This window comes from Lynx canadensis, chromosome F1 (assembly GCF_007474595.2).
Source record: "Lynx canadensis isolate LIC74 chromosome F1, mLynCan4.pri.v2, whole genome shotgun sequence".
Classification (NCBI taxonomy): domain Eukaryota; kingdom Metazoa; phylum Chordata; class Mammalia; order Carnivora; family Felidae; genus Lynx; species Lynx canadensis.
The window spans coordinates 1,155,221-1,173,794 of NC_044319.2; the positions used below are offsets into that span (position 1 = coordinate 1,155,221).

The 18,574-nt window shown below is 60.7% G+C and overlaps 1 protein-coding gene across 1 annotated transcript in view; it reads left to right on the forward strand.

Annotated features, from left to right (window-relative positions):
- The first annotated feature begins 251 nt into the window (after positions 1 to 251).
- CNIH3 (cornichon family AMPA receptor auxiliary protein 3) overlaps positions 252 to 18,574 on the forward strand; it is an 86,727-nt gene continuing 68,404 nt past the window's right edge. Inside the window, exon 1 of the mRNA XM_030303190.1 lies at positions 252 to 419. Within this exon, the coding sequence (XP_030159050.1) occupies positions 339 to 419 (81 nt within the window). The 5' untranslated portion in view covers positions 252 to 338. The remainder of the gene's footprint in view (positions 420 to 18,574) is intronic.

Sequence of the window (18,574 nt, forward strand, 5' to 3'; positions counted from 1 at the left end):
TCGCGCGCGGGAAGCGGCGGCTCTTCCCCGGGACTCCGGGCGCTCCTCGCGCGGCCCTCGCCGGCTTTGCCTCGGGGGCCCTCTAGCCTTGTCCGCCGGAGTTCTCCACCGACCGCTTGGGGACACTTCCCGCCGGCGACGCCCGAGCGCCCCCGGAGGGTCCGGCCGCCGGAGCTGCGGGGTCCCGGCCCTGCTCGCCGCCCCCGACCCTCGAGGCTCTCCCGCCGGCCTGCCTCCTCCCAGCCTCCGGCCTCGACGCGGGGGTGCGGACCTGGTCCCGTCTGCGCCCCCCAACACCCCCGGAAGGAGTGCGGTCCTCCGAGGCCCCGCCGCCGGCCATGGCCTTCACTTTCGCCGCTTTCTGCTACATGCTGTCCCTGGTGCTGTGCGCCGCGCTCATCTTCTTCGCCATCTGGCACGTGAGTAACCGGCCGCGGCTTCTAACTCTTGCCGTGCGCCCCTCTTCCCGGCTTCTCTGAAGTGCACCTGAGGCGGGGGACAGGTGGCGGCATCCCGAGCCGGCGGCCCCGCGCTCCCTCGGAGCCCGGCTGCTGGCGGGGGGAGCGCAGGTTCCCGGGCGAGCCCCCCACCAGCCCCGGTGCGGGGCCCGGGGCGCGCGGCTGCAACCCCCCGCCCAGCCGGCTCCTCCCTGCCCGCAGTCGCGGGCCCGGCGGTTAGTCGAGTAACTATAACAACTAACCCGGAGCGTGTCAGCGTCTGGCCGAGGCACGTTTGGAGACAAAGTGGGAGAGGGCGCGCGGCGAGCCGGGCCCGGAGGGCAGGGGACCGGAGGTGGAGGTCGCCTGTCCCGCGGCGAGTCTCCCCGGCCTCCGCTGCCACCAGCCCCTGCAAGACCCCAGCAGGTGGCAGACTGTCGGCGCCGGCGTCCCGCCGCCCTCCCCGGGCTACGCGGGCTGGTGGCCGTGGAGGTGGGCCGCGGGTCTGCAGGCGCGCTGTGGGTCCCGGGCGTGGAGCGCTTCTGCGTGGGGGCCGGGGGAGGCCGCAGCGCGGAGACCAAGCCTCGCTTGGCAAGCCCACCGCCCTCAAGGCCCCCTGCCCTCCCCCGCGGGGGGCCGGTGGGGAGGGGAGTGGTGAGGTCGCCAGTTCCGGACGGAGCCCGCGGCGCGCAGCCTCCCGGCCCAGCGAGCCCGGAGGCGGGGAGGGACCCTGGGATGGATTCCCGGAGGCGCGTCTCGGGCGAGCCCTGCGGAGCGCGCCTGCAGGGGCAGGTGCCGGGGAAGCAGACCAGAAGGGTTGCGGGGTGGGTGGGATGCTGGTGTTTCGTAGGAGAGGTTTCTAGAGCGTGAGACTAGGCTAGCGCAGCCCCTGGTACAGGCTCTCTGAGAGCGAGGACAGAGACCCGGCGGCAGGGAAGATGCTTGCTGGGCTTCCTTCCACAGCCCCCAAGTGAGAGTTGACCTGGGTGGTCCCCAGGCCTCCCCTTGCGTCTGGATGGTCAAGTCTGTGCATCAGTCGGTTTAGGAATCTAGGGGGAGTTGGGGGTGAGGTGGGGTGGGGGGAGAAGGAATTCAGACACAGGAATTTCAGGGCGGGTCAAACATCCTGTGGTGGGAAGTGATGGCATTTTGTGGCCTCTCCTCTGCCCCAGGATCCCAGGTCTAATCCTCGCTACAGCATTGAGTCTAGAAGTTGTTGACGGTTATTAGGAGAGAATGAAACTTTACCTAGTTTGGAACGAAAAGGGGTGCAGGGCAGATCACGCCCCAACAGGGCAGCACATACGTGCTCATGTCTTCAGGGGAGTTTTCTCTGCTTCCTTGGATTTGGGGAGCTTCCTTGCATTTCAGAAGGCTCATGATTCCCTCTTTCCAGACACTTCACTTGCTGTTTCTTCGTGTCTTTGCCTTGGCCAGAGGGCGGCAGGAACCAGGGACTCCATCAAACTGCCAGGATTGGAGTTGTCTGAACAAGCCTCTGAAGCAGAGCGGGTAACCAGCAAGAATAATTTGCTGTCACTCAGGGGAAGATAATAAATAATTCAAGAGCAGGTTAATTAAATGGATGGTGGGTGCCGCTCGCTCGTTGACTAACAGATGTGTGAATCAAAGCCAGGCGTGCCGTGATCCCCCATCGGCCCCGCCAGCCGGGTCCCCGGCGCCCACCCCCTTGGCCAGGGGTAGTCGAATGCCGTCAGGTCCCGACCAGATTCCCAGTGGGAGTGCTGAGATTCCAGTTTCTAATAATGAAAGGAATCTGTGCTGTTTGAATCCACATTAGAGGAAGCGTTCCTGAGTCTCTAGCCTCTTGTTTCTTTCGTCTGTTCCTTCTTCCTTCCTCCGGATCAAACAGCCCAGAGCCTCCCCTCATTGATCGGGTTGCTGAACACTGAAAGGGGAAATCGATGCACATGTTGTATGTGTGGGTGTTGCTTATATGGTGGTAATTACCTCAAGGGAAATTTAGGAGAGCGAGTTCTGGGTTGGGCGGTGGTTTGCTTTCTTTCTGGCTTCTTCCTCAGATATTTTTTGATCTGATAAGGCGTATCGATCGGTTAGCCTGTGTGAACATCCCCAGGAATGAATTGGGCACTTAACATACACCGCAGCTGGGGACACGCCCCGTTGCCGGGTCTAGGCCGTAAGTCACGAAGACGGCGCTTTCTTCTTGTCAATGGTACACACCTGCTTAGGGGTCATGATGGTAGCTACTGGCATTGAGTGTGGACAGCAGGCCGGTTCTAGGCACCGACTGTTTACTTCCCACCGGAGGCCTGGGAGAAAGGGTGGCTGTAGCCATAAGCATATCGCTTTCAAGTCTCATGTTTCACTTTGAAAATTTATTTGCATTTGTTTTCAAATGAAAATATTTTGGATTACCGGTTAATTTTACATCAGCCGCTATTTGCCACATTTGGAATGTACAGAATGTGAGGGTTTGTTTTCCGGTGTGTTTGTGTGTGTGTGGCTTTGCGTGCCTGTGGGCACATGGGCTCTTTCTGCCCCGGAAGCCCTTTACTCCTCACAGCGGACATCTTATGGGCCAGGAAACTGTGGATCAGAGAGGTTATGAAACTTGCACAGCTGCTGTGTGTCAGAACTGGGACTGCAGCTGAGTCCGAGCCTGGTGTGCCCGTGTCTTTTTTCCAGCTGTGGTTATTATCTTGGGCGTGTTTAACTTTGATAATAGTGGATCACGCTTTTACCCAGAGGATTACATTTCTCTGCATAAATAAGATATCTGGAGCTGGAACTTCTGATTGGAATCATAATCACAGAGACACCTAACGTGTCCCTTTTAAGAGGAGGAGATTCTGTTTCGTTTTGTAAAAAAAAAAAAAAAAAAAAAAAAAATCAGTGTTTCTGCTCATAAAACGATACAGGCTCCTTGTGGAAAATTTCGAAAATACAGGGACATCTATAGAACAAGATCACCGTTAACCTTATTCTCCAGAAAAGATTTGGGTGTTTCTTCCTTCAAACATTGTGTGTTTTAAAAAATTGCCTCTGGATGTTTAGAAGGGAGAAGAGGTGTTGTGAAGGGTTTCGGATGTGGACTGATGTCCGTTTCCAGCCAGGATGAAATGAGCAGCATTTACTGGCACCAGGCCTCTCAGCACCAGCTTGGTTGGGCCTTTTGCCGACCGTCACGTTTGTATAAATACAGATGAAATCAGTCTTCGAAAAGATCAGAGTTTCATTTTCAGGGTTTTGGCTTTTAAAGGTTTTTTTTTTTTATGTTTATTTATTTTTGAGAGAGAGAGAGAGAGAGAGAGCGCGCGTGAGCAAGTGAGTGGGGGAGGGGCAGAGACAGATGGAAACACAGACCCCGAAGCAGGCTCCGGGCTCCAAGCTGTCAGCACAGAGCCCGACGCGGGGCTCGAACCCACAAGCTGTGAGATCGCCACCTGAGCCGAAGTTGGACACTTAACCGACTGAGCCCCCCAGGCACCCTTAAAATTTTTTAGTACCTAGAGTCACTTTTAAGAACACTTGAGTTTTGACAGCGTAGGAATAAAATTAACGCCCGATGATACTTGCTCCGGTTCCGGGCAGCGTGTGCCTCAGGAGAGGTTTCACACCCCGACAAAGGATCACAACACGTGTTCACCAAGAGGCGGCGTTGCGGGCAGAACGTCCTTGTACCTGGGCCTTTCAGCCAGTTCCAGCCTGTCACAGGTCCAGCCCTGGGGACCGAGTAAGCCTCTCAGGGTTTCCAGGCGTCCATCTGGAAACGTGAAGTGGCTTATGTGAAATGGTAGGGCGCCGGGGGCTACACAGCCTGTCTTTTTGAGACCCTGCTTTGGTCTGCTTGGGTAAGGGTGCCTGTTCCGTCTGGGACAGCTCATCCCCTCTCACAGCCGAGGTCCCTAGCCAGCGGTGTGGACGCCTCTCCAGCCCCCGCCTGGAGGAAGGAAGCTCCGTGAGCACCTGTTCTGGGTCACCGGGTTTCTCCAGAGCCGGGATGGTGCTCGGCAAGTACGAGGGCTCAGCGAACACCCGCAGGATAGCTTTTCCTTCTCCTTGGGCTCCACACGCTTCTGGCCGATGGAGCTCGTTTCTCGCGTGGCTTCTGTCCCCGGGTGGTTTGGGCACGTGTGTTTTCTGCCGTCCAAGCACCTGGAAACTTGGAAACCTGTTGTGTCCCAGAAGAAGACTGGCCATCGCCGGCGGTGCAGGGCGCGGGGCGGGGCTTGTGTGGGGGGCACGGGCCGGGGGGGGGGGGGACAGGTGCTGGCTGTTCCCAGAGAGAGCGCCTTCCGTCGGGTGTGACGACTGGGCTGGCTGCCCCTGCAGGGGACAGCCTACAGCATCATCGTGATGGGTCCCCCACCGTCAGGTGGCAGAGGGGAGGGAGGAGCGGAAGGAGGGGCATGGGCCCCCAGCCTGACTGCTCGATGAGGTTCCCGGCCCGGCTGGGGTGGGATGTTGTGGGCCCACCGTGACGTCTGACTGTGACGTTCGAGTTGCTGAACAAGCAGCAAAGGCAGATACGGTTGTGATCGGAGCATCCTCCTGTCCTGGCCCTGCAGCCGTGCTGGGCCCAGTCCCCTCCTGCACTGCGAGGCCCGTTCACCTGGCTTGACTCCTGTCCGGCACCCCCACCCCTGCCCACGGCCTGCATGGGGTTCTCCGCTGCTGTTCTCCCTCCGGGCAGGTCTGCAGACTGGCTCCCTCCCCACCCCACGCCCGCTGCCCTGTGGATGTCCGGTCTCCTGTGTCCTGTCGGCCGTGCCCCCAGGGGTCCCCTCAGGACCCTGCATCTGTCACAGTCTCGTGCCCTCTCCACGGCCCCTGCTTTTCTTGGGGGGGGGGGTTGGGCAGGGCTCTCTTGCATGCGCTCTGCTGCCCTGGTCGTGGCCCCATGTGACTGGGACCATTTCCTGTGCCCCACCCTCCATGTGACTGGGACCATTTCCTGTGCCCACCCTGTGCCACTGGCCCTCACCCGCCTCCAGCCAGCCCTCACCACTGCTCTCGGCCCCTTGCGCTCACGGTCTCCGAGGGACCCGCCAGGGACTCCCCGTCTGCCGTCTGCCCATGCCCAGGGCCGCTGGAGTGGGGTCGTGTGGAAGGTGTGGCCCACCTTCACCTCCGGGCCCTCCGGTCAGGTGGTCCTGGCTGGTTCTTTCGGCTCCTGCGATGCTGTTCCAGAGCCCCTGAAGGCCCAGCCCCCTCCTTGCAGAAGATCTCCCTTGGGGCTGACGGAGAGGGCACAGTCACTGACAGGGACACCTGGACGCCTGCCTGTCCCTGAACTAATGCCTCTGCTGCCGCATTTCTCCTTCCTTCCCAGACTCGGAGCCTCTCCTGCCGGAGGCTCCGTCTTCCCCTGCCGGCGCCCGGGGATGTTGCCCGCGTCCCGTCCCCAGCTCCCACATCCTCGACCACCGGTCCATCCCCCGGAGTCTCTGAGCCTGCGGATGAGCCATTCGTCCGGGCCCTCCTGACTCGGGGGCCGGAGTCGCCTCCCCTCGTCCTGCCTCCCCGCTCCCTCTTTCTGTTCTTGTAGCAAGTGCACAGAAAAGCAGAGGCCGAGAAGCCTCCTGGTCGCGTCATCTGGAATCAGCAGATGTTAGCGCTTTGTTGCTTTGATTTCTTGTCCGCACTATTTCAGGCATTTATCTCCTCTGGCCGCTGCCTTGCGCCCGCCTCTTCTCCGGTGGCCACGGCCTCGCGCCCACCTCTTCTCCGGTGGCTGTGGCCTATCTGTGGCCTTGATGCTCCGGCCCGCATCCTCCTCGTGGCTGCTCTCGTGGCCTCTGTGTTCCTCCTCGTCTCCACTTCCTCTCCCGCCTCCACTGACCTGTGGCTGCCCAGTGCCCGTGTGCCGGGGCCCCCGACCCTGCAGACTGTGTGTCGGGCCGCCTGCCCCACACCCTCGGCCGTACCCTCCCCGTCCCCACGGTGACCGCCCACGGTGGCCCGGTCTCCCCGTCAGCATGTATCTCCGACCCCCCCCCCCCCCCGCCCCGCAACCTCGGCCCAGGCCCTCGCTCTCAGAGCGTGCCCTTCCAGACCAGCACCCTTGGTTAAATGTCACCGGGATGACCCCCACCCCCCAGCCCCAGCCGCCGGGAGTGACCATCGTTCCCGCTAATAGGACCTGTCCGTGTTACCTTCCTACCACTTTCGTGGCGGCCCAGTTAACAGTTCGAGCTCATTCCTGGTCTTCCGTGTTCTGGACGTTCTCACCTTCCTGTAGGTACCTGCTCAGGCTGTCCCCCCGGGGCACTCTGCCCACACCTGTGTTCACCTGCGCTCCGCCCCAGCCTCTGTCCTCGGCTCCCTGGTCTGAGCGCTGCCGCCGAATCAGCGGTCCCTTTTGTCTCTGCACGTGGACTGTAAGCTCTTCTGGGGCGGGAGCTGCCCCCCTCATTTGTAACCTGCGTCCTCTGCAAACGTCCCTGTGGTCGGATCTGGGTAACTTACTGCCCCAACCCAGGCTGACAAACTCCCGCTCAGCGGACGGTCTCCCAGACCCTCCTGGTTACAGCAGCAATCCAGGTGCTTGTTAAAAATGCACGTTCCTGGGCCCCACTGGAGGCCCGCCCGGGAGGTGGGAGCCCAGAATCCCCGAGTTGGGGGAGACGCTCGATGCGGCGTGTCAGCCTGGGTGCTGGAGAGGAGGGCCACGCTGGTCTGTGGTTCCGAACGGCAGATGTCGGGACGAGTCGCCGTCACACGGTCTGACAGGATGATGTTGGGGCCGCGCCGATTAATGCTTTGCGATGGCGGGCGCACGGCGTCCCGCGGCACCTGTGTTTGACCGTGGGTGATCGTGCTATACACCATTCTTCTGTCCCTTGAGGGCTGGGTGTGGACAGTCCCCTTGTGGCTCAGATAAGGCAGATACTAAGTGCCAGCCTGACGTCTTTGCCATTTGGATTTCTTCTGACTTGCTTCCTCTTCTGGGAGAGGGAGGACCCTTAGAAAAAGGCTGCGGACTGTGTTAGCTTAGAGAAGAGAGTCACCACGTCCTGGCATGGCACGGTGGCTGGGCACACGAGGTACACACCCAGATCCGTGGGGCTGGAGGTGGAGGCGGGATCTTTCGTAGCCGGGACCTCTGTGTGTCAACACAGGTGACTTCTTTTAATGCCTCTTGGAATGTGATTAATTCCTGTAAAGGTTACCGAAAATCCCAAGTGCACAATTAAATCCTGAACTGGTCTCTGAGTACCAACCCAGAACCCAGCGATGAGGCTGGCAGATATTTTTCATTTGACATAGAAGGAGAGGCAGGCCTGAGACGTTCTCACACACGCTGAAATAAAGCCCAAACACAAAACACTGAAGAAGGTACAGAAACCACGAGTAAGCTGCGAGGCTGTCACGGAGCCACCGACATGCCCGCGTGCTCAGCGTCCGGGGTGTGAGGACGGCACAGCCTTGGCTGGGGGCTCCCTGCCACGGGCATGCTCCCGGCATGGCGGCCGCGTGGCTCGGCCGCTGGAGGCTGTTACAGTGTCGTGTGCCTGCCTCTGCGGGTCCGCATCCGTCTCACGCCCTGGCGCCACAGCACGCCCAGGTTTGTGTTTACTCCTCCCTCTTGGACCTAAGTTCTGCACGTTCTTCCACGTGTGACCACGTGTCTTGCCGTGGTCAAGCCTGCTTGGGCTCAGCAGCGACCCCTGGGAAAGCTGCAGATTGTTGACCCCTGTCCACAGGCGACCCAGGGTCAACGTGCAAGTGACCCGGGGTTAGTGCACACACAGGACCTGGGTTTAGTGCACACACACACGACCCAGGGTTGGTGCACACACGTGACCCGGGGTCAGTGTATGCGTGTGACCCGGGGTTAGTGCACACAGGTGACCTGGGGTTAGTGCGCACGCATGACTCGATGTTAGTGTGCACGTGACCAGGGTTGGTTAGTGCACGCACACGACCTGGGGTTAGTGTGCACACGCGACCTTAGTTAGTGTAGCACACATGTGACCTGGGGTTAGCACGCACACGTGACCTGGGGTTAGCGCGTGCCTCAGGCTGCATGTCTGCTGTCTGTGAGATAGAATTGATGGAGGGCAGGCTCTGCCGTCCCTGTTATGCATTCGTGGCCACGATGAACAGGTGCGGAGTGTGGCTGTGGTTGGTGGCTCTGACTGGTTGTGAGGGGAATGGCAGTCACCTCTTTGTAGCCTGGTTTGTGTTGTGAATCCAGAAGCCTCCTTGAAGAAGAGGGAGCCAGTGGCTTTGGGGACAGTGATGGCCACCCCCGGGGAGTGCCCGGCTGTCCAGCGAGCGCTTGGGTGCCTTGCACCCGGGCCGAGCCCGTCTGCTCCGAGACGAGTGGACGCAGCGGTCCCAAGGGGACTGTCAGAGGACCGGCTCGCCCCCCAGGACTCGGCGCCGCGGGCCTCGGCACCCCTGTGTGACGGGGCTCTGAGAACGGACCTCCCGTCACCACCTGGCCCCCACGCTGGCCTCTCGCTGAAGGGTTTGTGGGCGCCTCTGTGACGGGCAGGCAGAGGAGCGGGCCTGCTCTCGCCGCCTTCTTAGCCCAGCTGGAGCCGATCAGGGCTGTGGAGCCGGACGGGCACTCCTATCCGGTGCCCCTCATTTCAGCGTCTGGTCCAGGTCCAGACTCGGGCAGCCTCGTCAAGACCCCGGGTTTGTCTGCTTCTGGCCTTGGCTGGCCTTTCTCTGAGTCTGCCTGGCTACCTGCCTGGGACGGGGACCTCACGCGGCCTGGCGGTTTCTACCTTGGGCTCTGTCTGGCTCCCCTGATCTCTTTTATTTATTTTTTTTACGGTAGTGAAATACACGTAACATAAAACTCACTGTTTTCACCCAGTTTTAAGTGCTCGCTTCAGTGGCATCGAGCACATTCCCACTGCCGTGCAGCCCCCCCCGCCCCCCCCAGAACCTTCTCCTCCCAAACTGAAACTCTGTCCCCACCAAACGCCGACCCTCACTGCCCACCCAGCCCTGGTACCACTGCCCTCCTACCTCCTGCTTCCCATCTCTGTGTGCGTGTGTAAGCCTCTGTCCATGCACAAGTTCCCTGTGCGTGTGCAAGCCTGCATCCGGGTGTGAGTTCCATGTGCATGCGCGAGCCTGTGTCCGGGTGCAAGTTCCTTGTGCGTGTGTAAGCCTGCGTCTGGGTACAAGTTCTTTGTGTGTGTGTGTGTAAGCATGTGGTTGAACGTATCTGTATGCATGTGTAAGCCTGTGTCTGAGCACAAGTTCCATGTGTGTGTGTAAGCCTGTGTCTGGGTACAAGTTCTGTGTGTGTGTGTGTGTGTGTGTAAGCCTGCGCCTGAGCACATAGAACTTGTTCTATGTGCGTGTGCAAGCGTCTGTCCGAGCACATCCGTGTGCGTGTGTAAGCCTCTGTCCATGCACAAGTTCTGTGTGCGTGTGCAAGCCTGTGTCCGAGCAGGATGCCCTGGAGATTCCTCCGTGTTGAGGCACATGTCAGATTACATGTGTTGTGTGTGTTCCGTGGTGTGAATATCCGTCCTCTGCTGGGGCCACCTCGGGAGGGGGGGCGGTCATGTGCCCGTGCTGCTGGGAACATGGGCGTGCACATATCTCTGGTGCCCCAAAGTGGAAACACAGGATGGAGTGGAAATTCTGTGTTCTTTCCAGGCAGAGACTCTGGTCCTGTCTGTGCTGCGCCAGATCCGTCTGGACGTCTGACCCCTGGGGCTGGCCTCTCTCCGCCTTCCTCCTGGACGGGGCGGACCAACGGCACAGCAGCACTCGCCCTGCGTCCGCTCGTGGGCTTGGGTATCTGGTCCGTGTTGCTGCGTTCCTCGGGAGTCCTCAGGTCTTGTGGGAGAACAGAGTAGCTACAGAACATTTTGTCAAGTTTCCGCTTTGGGTCCTGGGTGTACAGGTTTTATGGGATGCAGCTCTTGGCTTTGCCGGGGAAAACGCCCCTCGGCGCAGTCATTTCTTCCTAGGGATTTCCTCTGGCAGAGAACAGCGTTTTCTCCCCGATTTTAGGCCTGAGAACTGAGGAACGCACCTGAGTGAGGAACGGAGAACTCAGGGATCTTGTGAAAATGTTGTTGTTCGTTAAAGCCTTATTTGCATTTCTGCTCTCAAGGTGGAGGAGGAGGCCCGGAGGCCCAGCTCTGCGGAGGCGGAGGCGGCCGCCAGGGGGAGGACCAGGCAGCTCACCTGGGCAGGGAGGAGCTGGGAGAAGGCGGCTGTCAGCTCATGGGGCCCATTAGGAGGATGGCTTCATTTTCTAGTCCCTTTAAGTTGCCTTGAGTCACGAAAGTGGCTTAAAAAAACCAAGTAGGTTTGTAAAAATGTAATTTCCCTCAGTTTGTCTGTCCCCGTCTCTCACACACAGTTACCAGCACTACAAAATACTCCGTAACAGTGAAAACCCCACCCTTTCCTGGCCGCACGTTTTGGGAGGATGCCTTTGCTTTCCTCTGTCCCCCCACCCCTGGGTGAGGGTTGGCGGGCCGGTGTGGGAGGCAGGGAGTGCCCGCGTGCCCATGGTTTGGGCTGAATCCCTCCGTGGGGGCAGTTGACCAGACACATTCACCCAGCCCTGGTCTGCCTGGGGGTGGTCAGAACCTGGAACTGCCCGTTTTGGGGGTTGGCTTGACGCCCTCTGGCCAGAATGGAGTTGTAAGTGGTCCTTTGCAGTGTCTGTAAAAACCCTAGATGCGCTCAGGACACGTTTCGGACTGAATGACGCCCTGATCTCTTTTCCGTCTACCACGTAAGGAACCGCAGGCCAGGACACCGCGAACCCACATGATGTCCCCTCTCCGTCCCTTGGCTTCCCATGCCCAGATTTCTCAGGATGTGGCCGCACGGCGCCCCGCCGCCCCCTGCGGCTCCTCCCGCTGACCAGCTGCTGGGAGTCTGCGGCGGGTGGGGAGGCCTGGAGTCAGGGGTGCCGGGGCCTCAACCACTCTCTGTCTCCCTCCTCCGTCCTCTCTTGCTTTGACCTCCTTTTGCTCCTTCTCGCTGGCGTAGATCCTGGACCTGTCAGGGGCTGCACAGTATTACTGAGCCCGGCCGGGGGGGCCCCGGGGCCAGGTGGGTGGCTGGCGGCGCCCCCTCCCCCAGAGCGAGGAGAGCTCTGGGCTGACATTTCCAGAGCAGCCTTGGGCGTCTTTGCTGGTTTCGCCTTCACACGGTCCATTTTGGCGCTGGGATACGGCTCTCCTGCTGGGGAAAAATGCAGGGGAGGAACGCAGAATCTTGGAGCCGACTTCCTTGTTTTTTTCTTATTGGCAACTGATTCATGAACCCTAAAAAAAGAGTTGATGGCAACACAGCCAGCTAGCCATAGCAGCCCAGATGGTCCTCTATATAATAGAGACATTTGTCTCTTGGATAAAAAAATATTTAAATGTGTTCTGTGAGCTGATTGAGAAAAGGAATCAGCAAGTGCAGGGCTTGTGGGCATGGAAGAAGCCCAGTGATTCCAGCCCCCAGAGTGCGAAGATTAGGAAGTGGGAATTGGCGGTAGAGAGGGCGGATGCGAGGGGGGCCCTGTGGGAGAGATGGCTCCAGGGTGCCCCCCATCCTACCCCCCGGCCTGCAGGCCGGACGTAACCCATCGTGGGGCGGGCCGCGGGCACGGGGGCTGGGACGTGTGTGCACACAGACACGGAGCTCCACGTAACCCACCGTGGGAAGGGCCGCGGGCACGGGGGCTGGGACGTGTGCGCACACAGACACGGAGCTCCACGTAACCCACCGTGGGGCGGGCCGCGGGCACGGGGGCTGGGACGTGTGCGCACACAGACACGGAGCTCCACGTAACCCACCGTGGGGCGGGCCACGGGCACGGGGGCTGGGACGTGTGTGCACACAGACACGGAGCTCCACGTAACCCACCGTGGGGCGGGCCGCGGGCACGGGGCGTGGGGACCAGACCTGTGTGCACGTGGACGTGGAGGGGCTGCCAGCTGGGGTGGGTTCACAGCAGCTGTGGGGAGAGCAGGGCCAAAGAGAACACGTTTGTGCCAACCGTTTCCAGATCCCACACTGAACAGAGAGGCGGACGATCCCGCTCCCCTCCCCTTCTCGCTGGAAACGGCGCAGGCCCGGTTGCCGCGTGTCCTGGGCAGGCCGTTGCATGGGGATCCTCGGACGATCGGGGGCGTCAAGCTGTCGCTGGCCGCTTTGTGAGCAGGGAGGGGTGGGTGACCGCCCGGGGCGGAAGTGGGTAGAGGCGGCGGGCAGAGACGCGGGATCGTCATCTGGAGCTGGGGATCGAGCCAGATGCGCAGAGCATCAAGCCCCTCCCTCGTTCCTGGAGCGTGACTCATCCCGGGATGGTTTTTCTTGGAGGTTCTGAGGGCGATGAGGGAATTGAGCCGAGGCCAACAGAGCATATGTGCTGAGTGCAGAGAAACGAATGGAGAGAAACGTGTTTGGTCTCGACACCCTTTTCCCTCATTGGCTGGCATTGGCAGTTTTAGAACCAAAAGTCATGCCCTGGCAAGGGGCTGGCAGCTACCTGGGCAGGTGCTGATGCCGAACGGTGTTCTCCCACACCCGCTGTGTAGATGTGCAGTCCCTGAACCTCCTGGTGCGTGTGCACGTGCGTGCATGTGAGCGCACATGTGCCCATGTGCATGTGTGTGAGCATGTGTTCAGGTGCATGTGAGCATGTGTGAAGGTGAGTGTGCAGATGTGTGTATGTGTGGGCATGTGTGCAGGTGCATGTATATGTGTGAGCATGTGTGCAGGTGTAAGCGCACATGTTCCCGTGTGCGTGGGTGTGAGCATGTGTGCAGGTGTGTGTGTGTATGTGTAAGCATGTGTGCAGATGTATGCAGGTGCATGTGCATGTGTGAGCATGTTTGCAGGTGCATGTGAGCGTGCATGTGTGCGGGTGTGTGTATGTGTGAGCATGTGTGCAGGTGTGTGTGAGTGTGCAGGTTCATGTGAGCATGTGTGCGGGTGCGTGTAAGTGCATATGAGCAGGTGTGCAGGTGCATGTGTGTATGAGCATGTGTGCAGGTGAGTGAGCGCAGGTGCATGTGTGTGCATGTGTGTGAGCATGTGTACAGGTGCATGTGTGTGTGTATGTGAGCATGTGTGCAGGTGACTGCAGGTGCCTGTGAGTGTGTATGAGCACTGTGTGGGTGTGTGAGCATGTGTGCAGGTGAGTGTGAATGTGTGCAGGTGCGTGTGTGCGTGCCTGTGTGTGTAGGTGTGCATGTGTGTGCGTGCGTGTGTGTGAAGTGAAGGCCTGGACAAAGCGGTCTCCGAGGTCCCCATCCAGCTCTGGAATCCTGTGGTTCTTCTGTGCTCCCTACATGCATCTCGTTCTCTTCCTGTTCTCCGTGTGTGGCTTTCTTTCCCACGGCCTTGCCGGGCACTTGGGGTCAGATTCCCGAGCAGGGCTGTATCAGCTGAGGTTCTTCGGGGTCGATTCTGGCCACCTTACTCAAGGGGGTTTTGGGGAAGGGGGGTGGAGTGCACATACGATGCGTGGCAGCTCTGGGACACAGACCTGACACACGGAATAACGTGGGTTAGGTCACTGGTCTTCTTCCTCCTGTCCTTGAATCGCTGCTTCTGAGGATGGAGAATCTTCTAGGCTTGTGCCCCTGTTGGCACGTGTTGCACTGAGGGGTGAGTAGAAGTGTCGTGGGGTCTCCAGGCACCTGGATTCACCATCCCACGGGGAACTGCACTCAGAGGGGGGAGGCGGTTCTCCGGACAAAGTCGGACCAGTGTGGAAGGGGCCGTAGATGCTGGGGACCAAGACACAACAGGTGTTCAGGACCCGAGCTCTGCAGCTTAGCCATCACCTCCCCGGTGTTCAGAGAGAGAGCTTCCTGGTGCCCAGACCGTGTGCCGGGTTACCCAGGGAAGCTGCTAGAAGTTCAGGCAGCCTCGCGCAGGGCTGCTGTGCCCTGGCCAGGAGGCTGGATGTGCTGGACTCGCCCGTTCGAGTGATGACCGTCCGCTGCCCCAGAGTAGAGGCCCCACCTTCTCTTCCTTAAAGTGGTCCACGGGGGCCACGCGACGCGCTTCCGTGGCACGGCACACATCTTGCCTTCTGAGCCCACAGCTTCTACCCGGTCCGCTTGGTGGAGAACTTTGCAGGAATTTAGAGGAGCACTTGCTCACCAGGAAGGACTGAGCAGCAGGCGTGCGAATCAGGAATAAGAAAAACGCGTCTTGCGAGCTCGCAGTCTCCCACACTGCTTAGCCCCAGATTCTGGAGGATAAATGGGAAACTGAACCCCGGCTCCTCCCTCTCCTCTTGGAAGAGCAACCCCCTGGCCCAGATTCCGACTTCTGCCTGGGAAACGCCCCCTCTCCCTGTCGGCGCACGTGTGACAGTGCTGAGCCTCAGTTCCCTGCTTCACGCACAGCTGAGGGCAGGAGGCCCCGTCTGTCCCAAGGAAGGTGCCCCCTCTGTGTTCCCGCCAGGAGCCGGGAAGGGCGGGAAGGCCTTTCTCAAAAATGATAATGTTAAAAAATTAAAAAAAAAAAAAGAAAGGTTCTTTCTTGGGCTCCTGGGGGGTTCAGTTGGCTGTGTCCGACTCTTGATTTTGGCTCAGGTCATGATCTCAGCATTTGTGGGTTCGAGCCCCGCATCGGGTTCTGTGCTGTCTGCGCGGAGCCTGCTTTGGATCTTCTGCCCCTCTTTCTCTCTGCCCCTCCCCCACGTGTTCTCTCTCTTCCTCTCTCTCTCTCTCTCTCCCCCTCTCTCCCTGCCTCAATAATAATGAAAAAAAAAAAAAAGGCCCTGTCTTTGCAAAGGGTGTTGGTGTCCACTTTGGGGAAGCCACCTGTGCCCTCGGTGGTTCAGACTCTCGGGGCCCATCCACTGATGCTCTGAATAATTTATTTACCCCCCACCATCACCGCTGCCTCTCGAGCTACTCCCTGCTCACTGGTGTCCCTGCTCAGGCGGGCAGTGGCCAGAGGGGCAGGTGAAATGGAAATCCTTTCCAGGCCCACCCTGTTGGGCGGGGCCTCTGCTGGACTCCCGGACCTATTTTGGGCACTGGCGCATTTCTCCCGGGAAGCAGGCTGACTGTCAGAGGTTACGGACCTACGGACCTCTGCCCATAGTGCACCTCTCTTCTTCTCTGCCATGTTCTAGCATCTCTCACAGAATGGGACACTGGCCTGTCTCCACCCCTGGGGACTCCCGGGATACTGGCCCGTCCCCACGCCCAGGGATTCCCGGGATACTAGCCGGTCCCCATCCCTGGGGACTCCCAGGACACTGGCCTCTCCCCACCCCTCCAGGGACTCCTGGGACACTGGCTGTTCCCCCCACCCTGGGGGATTCCGGGGACACTGTCCCCACTCTCAGGGACTCCCTGGACACTGGCCCCTCCCCACCCCCAAGGATTCCTGGGACGCTGGCCTGTACCCACCCCCAGGGACTCACGGGACACAGGCCCGTCCCCACTTTCCTTTTCCGTCAGTAGTTCATGGAGGACAGATGGGTTGTCGGCTGTGGTACCCCCGGGCAGGGTTGTCTGATTGGTCAGGAGAGCTAAAGCGAGTCCCGTCTACACCACCACCAGTGAGGCCCGTGGCCGCCGTCTGCCTGCCACGGCTCTGCCCCCCGCTCTGCCCTCTTCCCTGACGGCGCACTTGACGGGAGGTAGGACGCGGGCCTGTTCGTGAGGCTGCAGGCACGGAAGCTCCCACACACTTGGCCGCCGGAGGTGTCTGTTCCTTTCAGGGCGCTTAGAGTACGGCGGGCCTCACACTTCGGGGTGCGTGCGAGGCAGTGGGACTGTTGAAAATTGCGGCAGTTCCTGCTCGTGGGGATGTGCGAGGGCTGGGCGTGTGTTCGGACACACGGGTGTGTTAGCGATATTTACCTGCCCTCCTGTTTTGTGCGGGGGCGTGGGGGGGTGGGCATCGTGGTAAAGTCGCTGGTGCCGTGTGCCCGCTCCTCCGGGCGCTGGCGTGTCCGTGGGGACGACATTCTGTCGCGAAGAGCCTACGAGTGTCCGTCTCAGGTGAGCAGCGGAGGCACAGAGGTGTGGCCGTGGGCGCAGGTGGCGTGCGGCCGAGCCAGGACCGCTCCCCGGCCGCCCGGCCCCCGCGCGGCTCCCGGCCTCCGCGCCACCACACGTGTCTGCTGTGTGACGCCTTTTGGGAACCGTTTCAAGCTCTCTGTGCCCTGTAGAGATTTGTTTGTTTGTAAAGAGAACGATCGGTCTTCTCGATTCCACGCGTCTTAAAATTGCACGGATGTGAGCGGGTCTGGTGGTGAGCCCGTCATCCCGGCACGGAAGGCCTGACCCTCCGGGAGAGGCTCCGGGTCGGGTGGGGGAAGGGTGGGGCGCCGGGAACGGGTGCTGCTCTGGGCTGTGAACCCCGAGGGCCCCGAAGGGACACGTGTCAGTGCCGCCGAACGTGAAAATCGGGACACGGTCTCTTCCACAGCCTCCCGCACGGTCCCGGGTGTGGGTCCCCAGACGCGTCTGCGGGCCGCCTGTGGTCTCGCCGGTAGCTGGAGAGCGCGTTTGCCGAGCGTGCGCTTTGGTTTTGGCTCTTACGTTCCTGTCCTCAGATGCGTTTCCTCATTACACAATCTTCGCGCACAATTATCGCACGCGTTCCAAGGAACAGAGCAGGGCCCGCCCTGGAGCAGGCAGCCGCGTGCGGGAGAAAATGCACGCGGTCGGCGCACGTGCTTGCTGCGTCTGCAGACCGTCTTAGGTGCGCTGCCTTTAGGACCTTGGTTCTACCGCATCCGCGTGGAGGCTCGTTTGCAGCGAGCAAACCGGAAAAAACGCGGCAAGATGTTAAGCATACCTGGTCCTGCCTGAGCCCTGCGGGCCGGTCATCTGGACTGGAGTGACCCTGGCAGGACGGTGGGTCGTGGAAGCAAGATGGGGTGGCGGGGGGGGGGGGAGGTAGGTGCGGTGGGGGAGGGGAGGGCAGCCTCCCCACTGGGGCTGGAGGCTCAGGGCCCGTGGTCAAGAGCTGGTCAGAGCGTGGACGGGGCGCGGTCAAGCCTGGCGGGCGGTGTAGGTCCAGCCATGGGCACCTAGTGCGGTGTGTGAGTTGTGGCAGAGCCCGTGACCCCGGGGACCTCTTTGATGGAAAGCCCCAGCGAGGCGGGACCCGGGTGTGCCTTGATTTGCCCGTTGCCCCAGCTCCCAAGCTGCACGCGGCTCCGACCCCGTGGAGGAGACTGAATACGCCTCCCGGATGATCTCGGTCCTGCACGGGGGCTGTGGAGCTGGACCCGAGGACCTTGGAGAGGGCGCACGCGGCACACGATGTCCAAGGGCCTCGCGGCCCCGACACCTGCCTGGACGCATTTGTTGGATTCAGGCAAGCTACAGATCTTGCGGGGGGAAGGCATCCTGATGCCCTGCCCATCTGTCTTTGCTCTGTCCACTCTCTGTGAGGTTTGTCTGGCTGCACGAGGGCAGGCCACTGTCCTGTGGATGCCTGACCCTCCTCAGCAGCCTCGTGGTCAGCTTGGGACCTGGTGTTTTCCTGCCAGGCCGCAGTGTCGCCTGCCACCGCTAGAGGGTGGAGGCTTCGGGGACAGGGGAGACGGGGCCGTGGGGAGGGGGCAGGGAGGGGGGCGTGGGGAGGGTGGCCAGCCGGCCTGTGTGGGCATGGGCAGGGAGGGTGGCGGGGAGGAGGGCAGCGGGGAGGGTGGCGGTGGTGCAGCACCTCGTGGGCAGACCTGTGCTCTCCGCTCTCCAGCGCTGGCCTTCCTTGCTTTGGAGGAGCAGACTTGCTCAGAAGGGTGTGGTCTACACCAGGGAAAGCTCGCGGCTCCCCGTGTCCCCTGGCCCCCTGCCCGCCCGCCTCTCCTCTGCCTCTTGCTCCCCTGCTCCTCTTTCTGCTGCGTCCCTGGGCTGCCCGGTGCTCGATGCTCCCGTGGGTGCCAGGCCCCCGCAGACAGCCGGCCCGGCTCCAGGACGGAAATCCAGGAAGAAGGGACAAGGACACTTGGTGTGGCCTTGTCCCCTTGCCCCTTCCTCAGCTCTGCGCTGGGCACGTCTGTTCCAGAGCTTGCCATGGGGGGTGGAGATGTGGAGCACTTCCAGCCTGCTCTCAAGTCTGGGCCATGTGACACGGCCTCTGTGCTCCTGACGCGCCTCTTTGCAAAGTGTGGTGGGCAGTGAGGCCCCATGGAGGGTCCTGACACCCGGGCCGGCCCAGCCTGGAAGGAG